This window comes from Sus scrofa, chromosome 7 (assembly GCF_054392235.1).
Source record: "Sus scrofa isolate SSC_HxYL_T2T_F1_AM1 chromosome 7, Sscrofa_HxYL_maternal_Yorkshire_Landrace_v2.0, whole genome shotgun sequence".
Taxonomy (NCBI): domain Eukaryota; kingdom Metazoa; phylum Chordata; class Mammalia; order Artiodactyla; family Suidae; genus Sus; species Sus scrofa.
This window is the reverse complement of record NC_139389.1, coordinates 55,456,173-55,475,114: the sequence shown is the minus strand read 5'-3', so window position 1 is coordinate 55,475,114 and position 18,942 is coordinate 55,456,173. Positions and strand designations below refer to the sequence as shown.

Below are 18,942 nucleotides of genomic sequence, written 5' to 3'. Positions count from 1 at the left end.
ATCAGTGAGCTATGTATGCATCAAGTAATAGCAGGATCTAGATTTAAAATGTCTCTGGGGGAAGGTCAGTATGTCCCTAGTGAGCAGCTTGTCATCAGTAAATCAATCTGGTAATTGTGGTGTTTACCTTGTTCCTCCTTGATTCCTGTCTTCATTTGTGCTTTGTTTTTTTTTTGTTTGTTTGTTTGTTTGTTTTTAAGCTTTTTAGGGCAGCACCTGCCGCATATGGAAGTTCCTGGCCTGGGAGTCTAATCAGAACTGTAGCTGCTGGCCTATACCACAGCCATAGCAATGAGGGATCCGAGCCACATCTGCAACCTACTCTACAGCTCACAGCAACATCAGATCCTTAACCCACTGAGAAAGGCCAGGAATCAAACACACATCCTCATGGATGCTGATCAGGCTGAGCCACAACAGGAACTCTTTCATTTGCTTTTGATTGAGGTGCAGGCGGCTCTGTGCTCTCCAGGTTCAGTTGACCCTTGAACAATGTGGGTTTGAATTGCACAGGTCCACTTATATGTGAATGTTTTTTGATAGTCCACACCCCAGCACCACTCGACATGCCGGTGGTTGGATCTGAGAGTACAAAGGGACTTCGGGTTTGGAGGACTGAGTTACACGCACATTCTCACCTGTGTGCAGCATGGGTGCCCCACCCCTTGTGTCATTCGGGGTCAGCTGTAGTAGCCTTCCATCCATCCCTCTCAAAGTTAGATTGTATTAGGGTGGTTGAGATTTTATAGGAACATGTTCGTTGTCTTCCAGAACTTTCGGTTTCTTGGTGATTTTCAATAGGTGATGAAAAAATAATTAGATGTGGGTAAATTATTTTTTAACTGCAAGACTTCTAATAACCTTTAGTACATGCATTTCACATCTAAGAATGGACTCTTTTTTTCATTCAGGAGATGTAAAGCTCAGCCAATTTCCTTCAAGATTTTCTAGAATTTCTGTCCCCTGAAGAGGTTCACTCTGGGGAAAGAAATGGCTCAGGACCAGAATGGTCTTAGGAATGAATACATTATGGTAAAATGCTGTTTAATTTTTGAATTTCAAAAGTGAACTAGTGCCATGTTTGTGTGTCTGATTGTTGGCACTTGGGGGTGTGGGAGCTGCTGGCTTCTTATTTCCAGCCCCAGGCTGAGGGAGCCTTTCACCTCCCAAGTCTTTCCCTCCCCCCACCCCACCCCCCAAGGCAGGATAGGTATGGGGACAGAACTCTGGTAGCTGCTGCTTTAAAGGTGTCGGTGGTTCCACCTATCTCTCTCACAGCCAGGCTGGACTGACTCAGTTGTAACTACTAGAATCCATTAGGTAATTTCGTGGCTAAAGTAGTTTTATCCGTGAAATTAGCCAGAGGACACAGATGCTTCACTGTGTCAGGCCAAGGAAGAGATGTTATGTTAAATGATTAACTACCCAGCTGAAACCAACTTTGCCTTTGCCCTTGGAAGGTAAAATATTTGTAGTTATTTCCAGGAGTAATGACCAAGAAAGTTAAACATATGCTTACTAACTTTATAGAAAACCTAGTCAATAGGCAGATGAAAAACTTAGCTACCCTGCAAAGGTGAGTCTTAAATGGGGGGAAAGTAAGGAGTTCTAAAATCTTAGGTATGGGGGCAGGTCTGTAACTGCTGGTAGGAGACTGTTGCCACGTTGTCGTTGGAAATCTGGTAATAAATACCCTACTCAGTATAGTAGTGTTTTTCTAGCTTTTTTTCTTCCTGCAGTCACCACAGTTACGAATGTATTTTACATCATAGCTGAGTGCATCATACTCATAAATGATACACTAACACCAAAGATTCATGACAGTATTTATCAATAAGTGATTCTTAGGGTCTGTTTGTTATTTTTAGTGCAAAGTTGACTTGATCATCTATTAATGGGTTGCAACCCACATTGTAGAAATACCCTTTTGACGGTGATTTTCTTTTGTGCTCCAAAGAGAGAAATCCCAGGAAATATACCCAAGAAATGGTACCAGTAGCTTCTCATAACAGTGGGGCTGAGGGATTGTGTTGGAGCAAAGTGAGGGGGTTTTCTCACCACCTCTTTTCATCTTAAGTGAATTTTTACTGTGGACATGAAGTACTTGAAGACAGTACTTAATAAAAGCACCCCGCAGAGGAGCCGCCTTCTCCCTGTGGCTGTCCTGTCTGCCCGGATGGGCTCTCCTTCTTCTGCCCCCTTTCCCATCCGGTTTCATCCTTCTTCCCGCTGAGATTTCAGCTTCACAGACAAGAGTTGACATGCGCCTGAGAAAAGGAGCACAGAAAACTTGCGCTTCATTTAGAAAGTGAATTCACGGGGTTGTGTCTTTCCTTCTGATTTTCGAATTAGAACTAGCACCTAAGTTACTTTTGTGAGCTTTAAAAAAAGTTGTTTTAACATAAAGAACTTAACCTTGTCCAGAGCATGTTCTTTGAAAAGAATGTGTTCTTGTCATTTTGGAGAAGATGCTATATAAAAAGCATTTTGAGTGGAGATTAATCAATGTCTCTTTTTCTTAATAGGTCTTAAGATGGAACACTTCGATGCATCACTTAGTACCTATTTCCGGGCATGGCTTGGCCCCCGAGGTAAGGTGGTTTTGGGTCTTGCTTACCTTACCCCCCCCGCCCCGGCCCCTTGTTCTAGGCACTTGTAAATGTTACATGAAGACGTTCTAGAAAATATCAGCATTTTCCACTATTAGAGTAACCCTTTGTCCTGGATACCAGGGACTTGGAATCCTCTGAGGTGAACTGGTGCAGGATCCCCTGGCTGCCAGAGCAGAGACAGAGATGCTGTGACCCTCTGCTGACTGCCTCTAGAGCTCAGATTATGCTGTGAAGCTTGTAGCCTGAGAATGCCATGGATTTTATTGCTCTTGGTACTGTGTTTTCCTCAATTCTTATGCATCTTCAGCTGAAACTGATTTGCAAAATGCACCCTTGCAGTAGGAGTTTAAAACTGCCCCTTTCACATTTCGAAGGGCTTGCTTATGTCCTTTGATGTTGTGTCCCATCAGTGGGTGGGCATACACCCCTGAGCTCAGGTCTTATCCTCCTGGTTTTTTATTATCTTTCAGGAAGTAAGTCAGCTCCATAGCACACCTTCTTTTCATATCATCTACAATGTCTTACCTGTAAAGAAGGAACTTTTTAGGTTCACAGAGAGACACAGGAAGACAACAAGAGGCTTTGAAATGCATGAAAAGATTCTCAGTTTTGCTCGTGGTTTTTAAAATACAAAAGAAAACAAAAGGAACTTCATCTGTTAGTACGGCAGAGATGAAGTAAGGCTGGTACCGTCTGTGATGATGGTGAAGATGTGGAGAAAGGACCTAACTTGGGGAAATCTCTCTGGAGGGCAGTTGTGTTTTGTGTTGAAATTAAAATGCACATGCTCTTTGACGCAGTAAAGATGTATGTAGGATATTCCCTACCAGCATTGCTTGTCAAAACTGGAAATAACCTAGATGTCCATCGGAAGGGGACAAGTTGAATTCTAGATTGAGTAAGTGTATAGCCCATGGGAAGGAACAAGCTAGGTCCATCTGCCTGTGTTTGTGTTGGGACAATGCCTTCTTTCAGCTTTATGGGACCCAAAAAAATCCAGCTTTATGAAATAGGAGTTCCTGTCGCGGCTCAGTGGTTAACAAATCCGTGAGGATACAGGTTCGATCCCTAGCCTTGCTCAGTGGGTTCAGGATCTGGCAATGCCGTGAGCTATGGCATAGGTCGCAGACATGGATGGATCTGGCATGGCTGTGGCTGTGGCCAGTGGCTACAGCTCCAATTTGATCCCTAGCCTGGGAACCTCTATATGCAAAGGGCGTGGCCCTAAAAAGACAAAAAAAAAAAAAAAAGACTGAAATACAAATAAAAAATATTAACTTAGATTACGAGCTCTGAGTTATTTCACGGGCTTTATGATGTTAGCCACGGCCCATCGGTTTTACCACTTCCTACCTTTCATCCTCAGTATATTGCAACTCCGTCCTCAGGGTGGGTCTCCCACTTTTTGTGGCTGCTGCAGCTCCAGGTTGCATTTCCAGAAGATGAGGAAGAAATCTGATCATTTGCATGGTTTTAAGGATGAGGAAACTTCCCCAGAGCCCTTCAGAAACTATCGTCTCCTCAGAGCCCAGTGGCCATGGTCCCTCCACCTGCCCGTGTCTGAACCAGTCACCAGGCAGGGAGGGGGTTAGAGCTCTGCTGTTGCCTCAAGCCCTAAGGATTTACTGCCTGGGCCAACCACCCAGGAAGTACTTGGATGCTTGGTGATATGGAAATATAAAGAGCTATTATAAAATTAATTAATTAATTTATTTATTTATTTTTGCTTTTTAGGGCCTCATGCACGGCATGTGGAGGTTCCCAGGCTAGGAATCAAATCAGAGCTACAGCTGCCAGCCTATACCACACCCTATACCACAGTTCCTGGCAACACCGGATCCTTAACCCACTGAGCGAGGCCAGGGATCGAATCCCCAACCTCATGGTTCCTAGTTGGATTCGTTTGCACTGCGCCACGATGGGAACACCTCTTTATTTATTTTTTAAAGATATTTCCTTCTATCTCATTATTAATATTGTGTGTGCTTAGAATATTATTTGATTTTTTTCTCATGTCTTTTGGCTCCTGTCTGTCAGTCTAACTTTGACATAGCCATGAGACCACTTTTGCTATCCACTGAGATGAATGCATGCGTTATGTATCTTGAGACACTGTTGGTGCCTTTTTTTTTTTTTTTTGGTCTTTTTAGGGCCACACCTGTGGCATATGGAAGTTCCCAGGCTGGCGGTCCAGTGGGAGCTGTAGCTGCCAGCCTACACCACAGCCACAGCAACAAGGGATCTGAGCTGCATTTGCGACCTGTGCTGCAGCTCATGGCAACATGGGATCCTTAACGCACTGAGTAAGGCCAGAGATGGAGCCCGCATCCTCATGGATTCTGGTCGGGTTCGTCACCACTGAGCCACAACAGGAACTCCAGTTATAAAATTAAAAAAGCAAGGAACAGACAGCTTTAAGTTAAAAAATGAGTGGTTTTTGTGTGTGCACTTATGGTGCTGGTGATATGTAGATGCACACAAACTTATGTGACAGTCTGATGTTAGTTCTGAGTAGGAACTTATTTTCCCAGAATTGACAGCTTAAGGCCCAGAGCTGAAAACAAAGAGTGTTAAGAATCCCCTTGTGGGAGTTCCCGTCGTGGCGCAGTGGTTAACGAATCCGACTAGGAACCATGAGGTTGCGGGTTCGGTCCCTGCCCTTGCTCAGTGGGTTAACGATCCGGCGTTGCCGTGAGCTGTGGTGTAGGTTACAGACGTGGCTCGGATCCTGCGTTGCTGTGGCTCTGGCGTAGGCTGGTGGCTGCAGCTCCGATTTGACCCCTAGCCTGGGAACCTCCATATGCCGCGGGAGCGGCCCAAAGAAATAGCAAAAAGACAAAAAAAAAAAAAAAAAAAAAAAAATCCCCTTGTTAAGTTTGCTGGAGCAGCCTCTTCCTCGAAGGCCTCTTTTTTTTTTTTTTTTTTTTTTTTTGTCTTTTTGTCATTTCTAGGGCCGTATGCATGGCATATGGAGGTTCCCAGGCTAGGGGTCTAATCCGAGCTGTAGCTGCTGGCCTACACCACAGCCACAGCAACGCCGGATCCTTAACCCACTGAACAAGGCCAGGGATCGAACCAGCAACCTCATGGTTCCTAGCCGGATTTGTTAACCACTGAGCCACGATGGGAACTCCTCGAAGGCCTCTTAGAAGCACAGTTCCACGGACCAAACAGTAACCCCCTCCAACACCCCATCCTGGCATCACTGGTGGAGAGAGGGTGGAGATATCTCCCTCTGAAGCCAAGAGAAGAAAGAAGCACTGGGGGAACTTAGAGGGTCTGCAGGAAAGGAGGCTGACAGCGGTTCCCCAAGTGGACAAATGCTCTACTTAACCTCTACTTGTCCTACAAAGTAAAAGGAAAGCATTGGAGAGAGTAGCAAGATGTCCTGGTCAGGTCAAAGAAGGGGCCAGGACTGTCCTCACTTAGCTGCTGCTGCTTAGACAATAGAGGAGGTGAAACTGACCTGTCCTCTGAGCTCCCCCTGGGCCTTGGAGGGTGGATAGATGGAGGGCAACAGGTGTGGGGCTCACCGTAGCAGGATGCAGGGGGGACTATGTTGCAGAGTCAGCTAGAGGATGGACTCTCTCAGGGGACAGATGACACCTGGGGGATCTGAGTGCCAGCGAGTTTGCTCCCATCCAGGAGAGGGCTGTCAGATTGCCAAGGTAGCTACTTGGAATGAGTTTTCCTTTTCCTTTCCCGTCCTTTCTAGAAAAGGGGAGGTTCCTCCTCCACCAGTAATTTCCTGGAATCAGTGTCGATCTTCTCTTAAACAGTCACTTATCTGGTCATTGCCTCTTTACCCTCACTTTTAAAAAAAAAAAAAGTCATCGTCCCCTCTGCTGTTGACCACAGCACTCCTAGCAGACACTGCTGCGATCACAGAGCTGGCTGAGTGGCACATTTCCTGAGTCCACATACATGGGCAAATTTGCTGACACGTGGCTGAAATGGAGGACTTTGGAGCCCCAAGACTGCATTGCTAGGGTTTCGTTGTCCCTTGCGTCATTCAGCAAGCCTAGTTCATCAGTCATGTTAATGGAGATTTGAGCTTTCTCTTTGTTTTCTTTAAGAGACTTTAGAAAGGTTTTTTTTTTTTAAGTATTTTTCTTAGCAAAACCCATGAAAAATTTCCACGTCGTTATTCAGAACATGAATGACAGTGTCACTTTGCAGGCTGTATATTAAAGACTCACTTCCTCTTCTAGTCGCTTTTCTGTTACCTGAAGAACAACTGTAGTAGGTGATGACTGGAAAAGTGTGGTTAGAGAAAATTTCTAATGTTTGAAAAACATCGTGGTTATTTTTGTATCTGCTTTATCAATCACTAAATGTTTTTCTTTTCTTCTTTTCCAGATCTCAGAGTAAAAGGATGGTTTCTTCTGGACAATTACATCCCTACTTTGGTCTGCTCCATCCTATACTTGCTAATTGTGTGGCTGGGACCAAAATATATGAAGAATAGGCAGCCATTCTCTTGCCGGGGGATTTTGGTTGTGTATAACCTTGGACTCACACTGCTTTCTCTCTATATGTTCTATGAGGTAGGTGAGGGGCAGCCCGGTCTCGTCTCACTTAAATGGACATGCCGCCATCCTGAATTGTGTCTCTAAGTGCATGCGGGGAGAGAACAGGGAGGGCAGGTACAGTAATGCGTTGCGAGGATGTTCTAGAATCGATTTTTCAAAATGCCAGAGTTATTTGTACAAATACGCCTCCTGGAATATCTAACATAGCAGGCTTTGCTATTGATTCTTTTGTTATTTATGTTTTGTATTACACTTAGAATTAAAATAAGTATTTCAGAAATACTCTCTTGCAAGCAAAATACAGAGTGGAAAATGAACAGAACATGAAAAACACATCTGTGAGCATCGTATTACTAAGCATTTAATAAATGCCTGTTTTCTGTTTGGAGGTAGAGAGAGAAAGTGGGCAGGGCTTGCATTTGCTGTGTTTGTGATAAATCAGCGTCTCTGTCCTGATCTTGTCACTGTAAACAGCTTGAAGATTTGACAGGTTATTTTTTTAAAGCTTAGAAGAGTAGATAGTGAGGTCTGCTTTAAGGGTTTGAATGGCCTGCGTAAGAGGCCAGATTATTTTTTTTGTCTATATAATAGGGATGTTGAAAAGCAAATTTGATGATCTCCACGGCTTAAGTAAGAGTGAAAGACACGTTGGAATCAACACATAGGTCTCACCTGTTTTGATAGTCTAGTCATTTAGCCTTTAAAGTTAGAAGGGAAGGAAAGCTCCATCTGTGCTAAGTACAGTTTGTGTACGTTTTAGGGGCAAAACTACTCCCTTCAGGTTATAACACAAAACTGCAGGCGAATCTCTGGGGTGGAGAATTAAGCCTTATGTAAAACAAACACTTTTTAGTGCTCCTTTTTAACCTTCCATGTGGCTTTAATTCTCCAAGGAGTACTGAAAAAGAGGGGAGAAGTCAGTACAGATCTTAGAGTGAATTCCTCCTTGGCCTCTGGCTGTGCAGGGATCCCTGTGTGTGTGTGTGTGATGGTGTGATGCAGGAGCAGCGGGAGGCACTGTGTCTGACTGTCATAGGCGCTGTGGTGGGGGAGGGGGGGCGGGGGGGGGCAGATCTGGGTCTGGTTCCCCCATGTGTATTTTCCTAAACCAAGGTAAAGATTTATGACAGGGTGCTAAATGCTCCCATCACTGCTTTTGTGCTTGACATTCTGTGAAATGCTTACAACGCCTTTTTTGCTTCTTTTCTGTCCTATTCCAGAGCGAAGGCAGTTTAATTAGCCTCCGAGGTGGAGTTTACAGGCCCAGAGGCGGGGGCCGCACAGGAGTGGGCCCCTCGCTGTGCTCATTTCCAGGGACAAAACTGCAGCAAGCCATCAGGTGTCACAGAGAACCATCTGCTTTCTTGTAATTGATAGATGATAGAGCTGTTTCCTTAGGAAGGATGTAGAGTTTATTATTACACATGGCAATATTCTAGAGAAAAAGCATTTATGACGATTATACCTTGTAGAACTTAAGTAGATGCTTTATATGTTTCCCAAACCCTAGAAGTACAATGACAACTTCATCATAATTCACCTCTTAAACAGGTCCCTCTCTGGTAAAGAAGGGGGAAAAAGTGCTGCAGAGGTTGCTTATCTGCATGTGAGCGAATTTGGGGGATTCTGAGAGCATTGCCAGAGGAGGCACAGGTTTTCCTCTGACAGTTTGGTGAGACAGTGTCTCAGCCCTGACTATAGAGACTAAGGAAGTATAGAGAGGGAAATAGCATTTCAAACTAACAATTTAGAGTACTTAGAAAAGTTACAGATAAGGAGGTAATATTCCTTAAATCAAGTTTATAAAAATAGACCCAGATCCCATATTCCACAGTGGAAAATAAACCCTGGTACCCACATTAGATAGTTTTTACATTTTGTTTTGTCTGACTTTTTTTTTCCCCCGTACTTACATAAACCAAGAGTTGGAGCCATTGCCCTGTGGTTATACTCTGGGTGTGGTCACAATGATTAGTCTTTATTTACCCTCCTGCTTATCTTGCATATTCAGATCTGTAAAGAATCTTAAAAATAAATATGTAGCCATTGATATCTTTGTTTCTTTAATCCTGTGGTATGAATTCACAGCTGCCTTGGCAAAAGTTCAGGCTAATACAAATAAAATGAACTGTCACTTAAAGGAGACAAGGAGAAATCTTGAAAGAGGGAGATAAAAAGGAAATGAGAGAGGAATCCCTGAAGCTTTAAAATAACCAGAAGAAGGAAATAACTAAAGGACTGTTTTGAAACTGTGAAACTGAGTTTAAGATGTAGGAAGAACGTAGACTTGTTCATAGCTTATACATTTGGTAGAAAGAAAATTGGAAGGAGAGACGTGGTCTTCCTTGTAATCACCTCATCAACGGTGGTGTTTATTCCAGGAACAAGGTCATAGATCCCTGATGAGAAGTGTGTTTGGTGTCTTTCAGATTGGGAGTCAAGGACTGCACAGCAAGCCTTTGAGCTTTCTCTTATTAAATTAGGTGTTGTCTAAGATCACAGTCGGTGAGGGAGGCTCAGCAGTAAAAACATCAAGTTATAGAAGAGAAACCACTTAGTTTGCATGAGTAACTCAGCTTTGTAAAACTGTGGCCTCATAGCAGACATAAAAATCTTTCGTGCCTTTCTACCCATAGGTCCAGGGCATATTTCAGACAGGATCGGGCGTGTTCAGGGTGGTATGACTGTAGACCATAGACCAGAGCGTCTTTCATCTGAATGGAAGCCCCACTGTTCTTTCTGCATGTCTTTCCCCTTGTCCCCAAGATTGAGAACCCCCATTTTCCCACTTACCAGCTTGTGGCTTTTTCCTCGTTGTGTAGAGTGTGCCCAGGCTGGACTCCAGTTTGCTTGCTCAGGTCCACCCAGTAATGTAATATAGTTTGCATCTGCTAATCCCAAACTCCCAACCATCCCTCCTCTCCTCTGCCTTGACAGCCACAAGTCTGTTCTCTATGTCTGTGAGTCTGTTTCTGTTTCACGGATAAATTCATTTATGGAATGGCTGAATCTTGATACTCTTTTGTCTTTTAGTGGAGAAATTTTAATCCATTTTTATTCAGCATAATAATTCTTATTTTGGAATAATTTCTATCACCTTTGTGTGTGTGTGTATAAGTTTTCTTTGCTGTTTTTCTTTGTTTCCTATTTTCTGTTGGATAGACAGATAGAGATATAACTCCACTGATTGAAAAGTCATTTATTCTAATTATGTTATTCAGTAGTTTCCTGTAAGTTTTTCACACTCCCTGTTGACTTAAATGAAGTCTAAAGTGAACTACTGTTTCTACTCCTGAATAACACAAGGATCGTAGAAGATTTGGACTTAGAGTCCCCCATCTTCCGTGTTATTGGCAGGTGTGTTTAGTTCCACCTTTTTTCTGAGGTCAACAATCATCATTATTACAGCCCATGCTTACTTATTTTCTTTGTTCAGTTCGTCTGTGAAATCCTCTTTCCTTTGAGGTTCATGTTTCTTCTGAAGTGATTCCTTTTCGGTGAAGGGTGAACTCAGTCCCTGTTTGAGCATCATTTTATTTGTCTTTATGTGTTGGCTGTGTTTTAGCAGGGCATGGGATTAGATCAGCAGTTATTTCCCATCACTTTGCAGATTTATTCCAGAGAAGCCTGCTGCAGTCCCATTTTGTAGGTAATCTTATTCTTCCAGGTAGCTCTAAAATTGTTTTAAAAGTGTGTACAAGGAGTTCCTGTCGTGGTGCAGCGGCAGCGAATCCGACCAGGAACCATGAGGTTGCAGGTTCGATCCCTGGCCTCGCTCAGTGGGTTGGGGATCCGGCGTTGCCGTGAGCTATGGTGTGTGTGGCAGAGGCGGCTCAGATCTGGCGTTGCTGTGGCTGTAGCATGGGCCGGCAGCTGCAGTTCTGATTGGATCCCTAGCCTAGGAACCTCCATATGCCGTGGATGCAGCCCTATAAAGCAAAAAAAAAAAAAAAAAAAAGGGTGTGCCAGGTAGTCATCTGCTTTTATTTAGTTTCATTCAAGACGGCCAAGCTGAGAATGTATATGTTTCACTGATTTGGGAAAGTCCTCAGGAATCAACTCCTCTTCCTCCTCCATCAGCTCTGTCTAGAGTTTCTGTTAGGTGTGTGTTGGACATTCTCATCCTCTACCTCTCTCACCTTCTTTCATATTTTTTGCACTTTTATCTTCTGCATTCCTCTAATTCACTCATACTTTCAACTGTGTCTAATCTGTGGTTGTATCCAGTTTTAGTTACTGTACATCTCTTATCTCTGAAAGTTCACTGCTTTTTCCTTCTTTCACTCCATAACATGGAAATATTAGGGTTTTTTAACTCCATAGTTAGATATGACCGTGATCTCAAACTTAACTTTGCTATGTTGCTTTTTAAAATATTCTTTAAAACGTTTTCTTTCAGGGCAATGGGGCCCTACTACTGTACAGGACAGGGAATTGTGTGTGATTGGGTCACTTTGCTGTTCAACAGAAATTGAAGAAACATTGTAAATCAACTATATTTTAATTTTAAAAAGTTTTCTTTCAGCAACACCTGTGAGGTCATGCTTTTGGGAAGAATTATTATAGCTGTTAAATTTCTTTACCTCTTTAAAAACAAAACCAGGAGGGTTTGTTGGGTGTCCTGTGTGAGTATCCCAAGCTAGTGTTACTAGAGTCATCTCAGGCTGATGCATCTTCCCCACATAAAAAGACATTTTAAAAGGACTTGAATATAAGCTAACATCCTCTTTTCTGAATTTTTTTTGGGGGGGGAAACCTCAACATATAATTAGGCATCAGTGATATAGGAGTTTTTTCGGTGTCTCATGGAGGTAGCATTTCTGCATTGTGTTACCACTGTGGAAGATGGTTCTCCTTTTATTCACTTTGTTGCATTGCCAGAACAGGAAGTCAGTAGTTTTTCTTTGAATCTCCTCTTGAAAATTTCTGATGCCTCTGGGTTTTTTGTTTGTTTGTTTGTTTGAAATTAAAGTATAGGCGATTTACAGTGTCGTGCTGATTTCTGCTTTATAGCAAAGTGTCCCAGTCATACATATATATACATTCTTTTTCTGATTTTATCTTCCGTTATGTTCTATCACAGGAGACTGGTTATAGTTCCTTGTGCTGTGCAGTAGGACCTCATGGCTTATCCATTCTAAATGTGATAGTTTGCATCTACTAATCCCAAACACTCAATCCACCCCACTCCCTTCCCCACCCTTGGCAACCACAAGTCTGCGCTCTTTTGCCTCTTTTTGGGAGTTTGGTGGGAAGGGTGTTTTTGCTGGGTTTTTTTTTTTTTTTTTTTTTTTCCCCCCAAAGGAATCATTAACAAATTTATGAGGTTCATTACCAGAAATACTATTTCTCATTTTTTTGCTCATGTTTTCCGCCCTCTGTAATTGTGGAGTCGACGATGGCAACACAGCTTCCCCGGTACCTGACAGCACAGCTCCCTGGCTCTGGCTTTGAAGGTCCTCGTGGAGCTGCAGAGCAGTTGCTCTGGAAACATATTCTGAACAGTCTTGTTGTTTCTCTTTCCTTTCAGGCTTTCCTAAAATAGACATGTTATTGTGGGAAAATTGGATTTGGAAAAACACTTTAAAGACCTGGCAAGTGGTTATTGAATTTTATCAAAAAATGATTTTGTTTACCAAAACACTTTGAAAAGGACATTTAGTCCAACCCTGCTTTTCCCCCACTGAACGGGGGCATAGAGAAGTTGAGGCTTTGATGAGATGAACACTAAAAAGAGAAGCCTGACCATTGCCTAAAACACTTCCTACTCTTAGTTCCCTTAGAACTGAAATTCCTTGCCCAGAAAGAAAGTTCTCTTGGGCGTGGAAGCATAGCCTTGGTTCCTTGCCTGTCTGTTTACCTGGCACTGCCCTAAGCGAATGCCTGCAGAGGGTGGATGGAAAGAAGAGGGCAGCCCAGATGGCCTCCCCTGAACCAGGGAACAGGGAAGGGCTGCTTTCCAGTAGAGGCGGCTTTGGCCTTCGTCCAGAGCCAGACCTAACCCCTCCAACTTGACCCCGCAGACCTGGGTAACTTGACCTTTGCAGCTGGTATAACAAAGAACCATGCTACAAATCCTCAACTAAAGCAGACTCAATTTGCAGAGCAGGAGTCCATGGGCAAACCGGAGATCTTTCTTTAACAAATTCAGAGGATGCTCTGGTGGATCTTCTGTACACAGTAGGAGCAACACCAGTTCAGACCTAGTTATGGGCATTCAAGGTTGGAACAGAAAGCAGACAGTTGGCTGGAATCAGAGCAAAGACTTGTGTAGTGCCTGCCTTCTGCTAACTCCCAGGCTCAGTGAGTGTTCATCACACTGTTGTTGTCCGCTCTGCAGAGGCAGTTCCTGGGGTGGACCTGGAATTTCAGTCCTTGTGCACCCCGCCTCTGAATACTGACTCTCAGCTTGGAGTTTCTCTCTCAGCTACCAACAGCCCTGTAAAATAGAAGTTGAGCTTTTCTTGTGGGGTGTTTGGAAGCAACCTGCCAGAAGCCACCTCTCAAGAGGCTGGAGGGTGAGAGAAAAGGACTGCCAGCATGAGAGGGCAGGGCCCAGGGTTCAGGGAAGAATGCCAGACATACCTGTGTCAGGCTGGGCTGAGGACAGGCTGTCTCTTTGTGCTTCATTTGTTCTGAAGCCTTCTCTAGTATACAGAGCCTGTCCTTATGACTTCAAGAGTATTACATTCAGCTGTAACCCAAGGGTGTTCCTGGTCCTGAGGGGGAAATAACACTTTGGAGGTCACGGGTATGAAATTATCTTACTGGGCATCCTTTTACTCTGGACAGGAAAGATTTGAAATTCAAAACCACATATTCAGAATTATCTGGTGGCCTAGCGGTTAGGGATCCAGCATTGTCACTGCTGTGGTGTGGGTTCAGTCCCCGGCCCAGGAACTTTTGCATGCTGTGCATATGGGGAAAAAAAATTAAAAAACAAAAAAAACCCAAAAAAAAAAAAAAAAAAAAAACATGCTTTGACATGGCTCTCTTCCATGGTAGTACTGCCAAGATTGGTCAGCTGAAGGCTGGAGGAAGAGGTACTTTTAATTTTGGAGCAGCTGATGGCTCATTTTAAACCAAACATTGCTGAAGATAAAGATGCAATGAAAGGTCTGCTTTTCCTTAGAGGTCTTTTTGGACTATTACCTCCTTTGGGTTCTTACAAAGGAACCAAAAACAAAGGTCAGAGGAGCTTGGAGGTGCTGTCAGAGATTGCATTTGGACCAAGGGTCATGGTTCCTGAGTACTGGTCCCAGCAGCGCCACCGAGGAGCTATGTAACTTTGGACCATCCATATCATTCTTGGTCTGCTTAATAAAAACATGAACTCGTATCAGGTCTAAAAGGTATACACTTGGGGATTCACACAGGAATAGTCAAATCTGTGAAGATGTCAGCCTCACACACGTTTGCTGGTGTTGCTTAGAAAAGTCCCTCTGGGAGGATTGAGTTTCAGCGTGGGTAACGCCTGCTCTCATCACCCTTCACACCGTTTCTGCTGATGGGGAAATAACCCCCTGGCTCATCGAGCCCTTGTCACCACAGCCATCAGCCCCTTTGGGAAAGGGGTCATCTTGTTCTTGGCATCTTGGGTTGTTGGGGTGAGTGACTAATCAGGGCCACAGAGGATGACATGTTTCTGCTTAAAAGTGTTTCAGATGACCTTGTTTCTTGAGATGCTTTCATAGCATTCCAGAAAGTGCCATAGAAACGGTTATCATGCTAAAGAATATATTTCATTTGTGGTTAAATTGTGCTGTTAGGTGAGAAAAGTCAGCTCTCCCCATCGGAGGTGATTCACTCTCAGAACCGCGTCATCCAGACACAACTGTGAGACTTGCTTTAATTTTCTTTAAGTGAAAAGAGGCATGAAACTACCTTTGGTTATTGAATTTGTCTCATAAGGAGAGAAGAAAGCAGCTAGGCAGGCTTTAATTATAGCTCTGCACATGCCCTGGCCTAATGAAAGTTTGCTTTACTCCAAAGAAGTTTGCCATAGTGTTGTGTATGTCTTGGTTGCTTGGGAAAAGCCAGGTAGGGTATCTGGTGCTCCCTCCATTGCTCTTGGAGTGGTCAGTGGGATTAGGAGCTGCTGGAAGTCATGGCCAGCCGCTCCCTGTGGCCTGATTTTCTATTGGACTGCTGTCCTGCCCTCCCCAGCTGATTCTCAGAAGCCAAGGTAGAGCCCTCCCCTCACTTGCAGGGCCTGGCCTTTGAACCGGCTCTGGGCCCTGGCTCTGGCTGCAGTGAGGTGGATTTCTAGGGACAGAACAGAGCAGTTCCTGGAAAGAAGCCAGGCCTGGCGAGGGCATCCATTCCTCTCCCGGCCAGGCCTTGGCTCTAGGGGCCTCCGGTATCTGTTACTCAGACCTGCTGTTTTCTTCTGACAAGACTTTGATACTGGCCACTCACTTTTACTAGGGGTGGCTGAGAATGAATGAACTTGAACTCAGGTCTTTGGTCCTCATGTGTGAAGTTAGCTTTCCCTTCTGAAGCCAAGGATGTTTAGGAGTTAAATTTTCCATGTTACCAGTATGACATTTGATGAGGACTGGTTTTCTCTTCTTGCACACAGACTGTAGGTGGATATTGTCACGGTCCAGCCTCATTAAAATACTTTCTCATATTTCAATTTCTCTGTTTGCAAAGTGTAAATGAAATAACGCTCCCCCCCCCCCCCCGCAAATACAACATTAGGCGTAGATTTAAGGGACAAAAAGCAGTGCTTTGAAGTCTTTGTCAAATATTTGTTCAGCAGCTCTTGTGTACATGTCCATCCACGCACCTCCTCCCCCACCTTTTTGCTGGATTCTGTGGGTGTGGGAGCCACAGCCACCACCTCTGAGAGCTTGCAGAGAAACTTAAAGCCAGTGACAAAGGGCTTAAAGGAGCATAGGAGCAAATCGGGACAAGTCACAGCAGGAGTAGGGGTGTGGGTTCAGAGGCAGGAGCATGGGCTTTGGCTGGAGTGCTCAAGGGAGCGGTCATGAGGAAAAGAGAATTTAGCTGAACTTTGAAGGATGGCCAGGACTTTGGGGGTCCGTGTGTTCCGAGAGCACTGCAGTTGAAAGGACAGAGTAGTGACCATGCTTGTCCTCTGCACCAGGTTCCGTGAGATAAGGTTACATCATCTCAGTAACTTCCCGCAACTGCCTGAACAGGGAAGAATATTATTTTTATCCTGGTTGAGGAGCAAGGAAACTGAGGCCTAAGGAGATTGGGACCCCTTGCCCAAGGTCCCCTGGCTAAAGCTAAGCTTCCCTCAGCCACTGCGGGGAGGGAGTGCCATCTGGCCACAGGGCAGGCAGGAAGGAAGGTAAGGTCGTGCCTGCCTGAATGCGGGCCTAGCAGTTAGGGTTTCGATCTGAAGGCAGTGAGAGCCCCTGAAGAGTTCGATAGGCTTCAGTCCTCCTGAGGCCCCAGGGCCTCAGGGGAAGTGCGGAGGGGCAGCAGTGGGGGTGCCTGCAAAGAGCCTCTGCAGGTGGAAAGTGTGGGGTGGGCTGCGGGCAGTGAGAGGCCCTGAGGGACTAACTTCTGGTTCGGGTACCTGCTCTGTACTTCAGTGTCGGCCAAGCTCACCACCCAGCACCTTCATGTGAGTCTTTCGCCTCCAAGGACAGTGAGTGGTTTATACAGAGATTTTCTTCTTTTATGAAGGGAGGGGCAGATAGAATTTTAGGTTAACTACCTTAAGGACTCGAGCAAGTCCCACCTGGATTCCTTTCGAAAGAGGTTTTGGAAGACAAGGGGCATGTTCCAGAGAGTGCTTTCTGCGGCCATTGAAAGACCCCTCCATCTCCTCCCACCTTGCAGGCTGAGGCTCCTGCACAGTTACAGGGAAGGCTTCGCCCCCTTCCCCAGAAAGCTGGTTCTTCCCCACCCCTGCCAAGGTGGACATTCATGAACACAGTCATCTGTACCCACAAACACTCTTACACTCTCACTCCACTTTAGACTCTGGCTTTGTATCTTGACTGTTGGAACCTCTGGTAGGTTGGCACATGCATATGGTGTTCTCAACTGGCCGTAACTTTGGAAAGTGGAATAAGACTGGAAAGAGAATATGTCGTCTAATAAATTACCCAATGGTCTGATCTTTCAAAGATAGTGTAGTGCAGTTTTGTGTGTGGTCTGGTTTTTAAAAATCTTTTTAGGGCCGCACCCGCCGCATATGGAGGTTCCCAGGCTAGGGGTCTAATCGGACCTACAGCTGCCGGCCACAGCCACACCAGATCTGAGCCGCACCTGTGACCTACACCACAGCTTATGGCAACGCTGGATCCTTAACCCACTGAATGAGACCAGGGATTGAACCTGCAACCTCATGATTCCCGGTCAGATTCATTTCTGCTGCACCACAACAGGAACTCCGCTTTTTAAAAATCTGAACATAGTGACTATAGAGAATGAGGACAGCACCCAGCTTCATCTTCTTGCAGAAAAAACCATCAAGGCCTAAGGGGATTAACTGGCATGCCCCAAGTCCTGGTCCTGGAAGGAGATGGTTGCTGGCTAGCCCTGGCCCTTCTGCTCCCCCGTCCTGGGTTCTTTTTGTCATAAAATGATCTGCTTTAAATCCCTGTGTTGGTCTTTCGCCACAAAAACCATACTAATGCTTAATGCTTTTTTCATGTGTACAAGGTGACAAAGTAGAACAAAAATAACAGAAAGGAAGTTGGTAGAAGGAAAGTCAGATTGAAGCAGGGTGTTGAGTGTGACTGCAGGACCAGCAGCCCCTGCTGGCTTTTATTTCTGAGGTCAGACTGTGTGGAAGTGTAACAGTTTGTCTTCAGACCCTTGAGCTAGTGTTTCCTGAGGGCATCTGTGTGGCCCCCTGGCCCCCACCCCCAGGACAGTGACGGGGGCAGTGTTCAGCACAGGTCCTATGTCCCAGTTACATCTCTCTCAGCACTGATAGGTGAACCATTTCTTATTTGAATCAGGTAGCATGAAACCAGTGGTTCCCACTCCTGGTAGCACATTGGAATTGCCTTGAGAGCCTTGTGAAAGGCCCTATAAGCATCTGGTTTCACAGTCTGGGGCAGGCTAGGCCTTAGTATTAAAAGCTCCCTAGGTGAGCCTTTCCTGCACCTGGAAGGGGCACCACAGCTTGGAGCCAGTGGTTCTCAAACATCAGCTTTGTCAAAATCAACTGTGAAACAACCTGTTCCCAGACCTCTGGGCTTCACACCAAGAAATCTCTGGTTCGAGGTCTGGGGTGAGGCCTGCGATTTTGAATTTCTAGAGGTCTCTGGGTGATGGTGATGCTGCTGGGTGGGGACCACACTTTGTAAACCACAGTATCGGATTCTCAAGGGTTTCAGGCATTGCATGTCTTTTGAGTCTCCACATGGTGCTGACGCAGTGGATTGGGGAGCACATTGAGAATGACACTTGGTGGCCCAATGCCAGTTCCTTGTGCTGGGTCAGGCACAAGGTAGTCCACCTCAGATTTCTCCTCCCATGGCCCCACCAGGCCACCAGAGGGACAGCCACAGAAACACCTGAGAATGCCACGGCTTCAGAAGGAGGCCAAGAGCTGTGGGCCACGTGGGGAAAGGTGCATCTCATGGTGTCTGTCTGTCTGGAACATAGCGGAAAGGCGGTGTGGGTGTGCCCAGGGTGGTCACATCACACCTTCCACCTGGAATGTTGGAGCAGATCCTTAGGTCTCGCTTGGGCCATGTGAGGCAGCCGAGGCCACCCTGCCATTCTGCACCCCAATTCCAGGGTCCTCTGTGACACCACGGGGCCCGCTCTGCTGCGGGTGAGTTCTGAGAGGCGATGCAGCA

The 18,942-nt window shown here is 45.2% G+C and overlaps 1 protein-coding gene across 8 annotated transcripts in view; it reads left to right on the top strand.

The window, feature by feature from the left end:
• ELOVL5 (ELOVL fatty acid elongase 5) overlaps positions 1 to 18,942 on the top strand; it is a 184,776-nt gene that overhangs the window by 155,839 nt on the left and 9,995 nt on the right. For all 8 annotated transcript variants that reach the window (XM_084968361.1, XM_084968359.1, XM_021098831.2 and 5 more), the window contains 2 exons: positions 2,526 to 2,591; positions 6,972 to 7,159. In XM_084968361.1, coding sequence (XP_084824487.1) covers positions 2,526 to 2,591; positions 6,972 to 7,159 — 254 coding nt within the window. The remainder of the gene's footprint in view (positions 1 to 2,525; positions 2,592 to 6,971; positions 7,160 to 18,942) is intronic.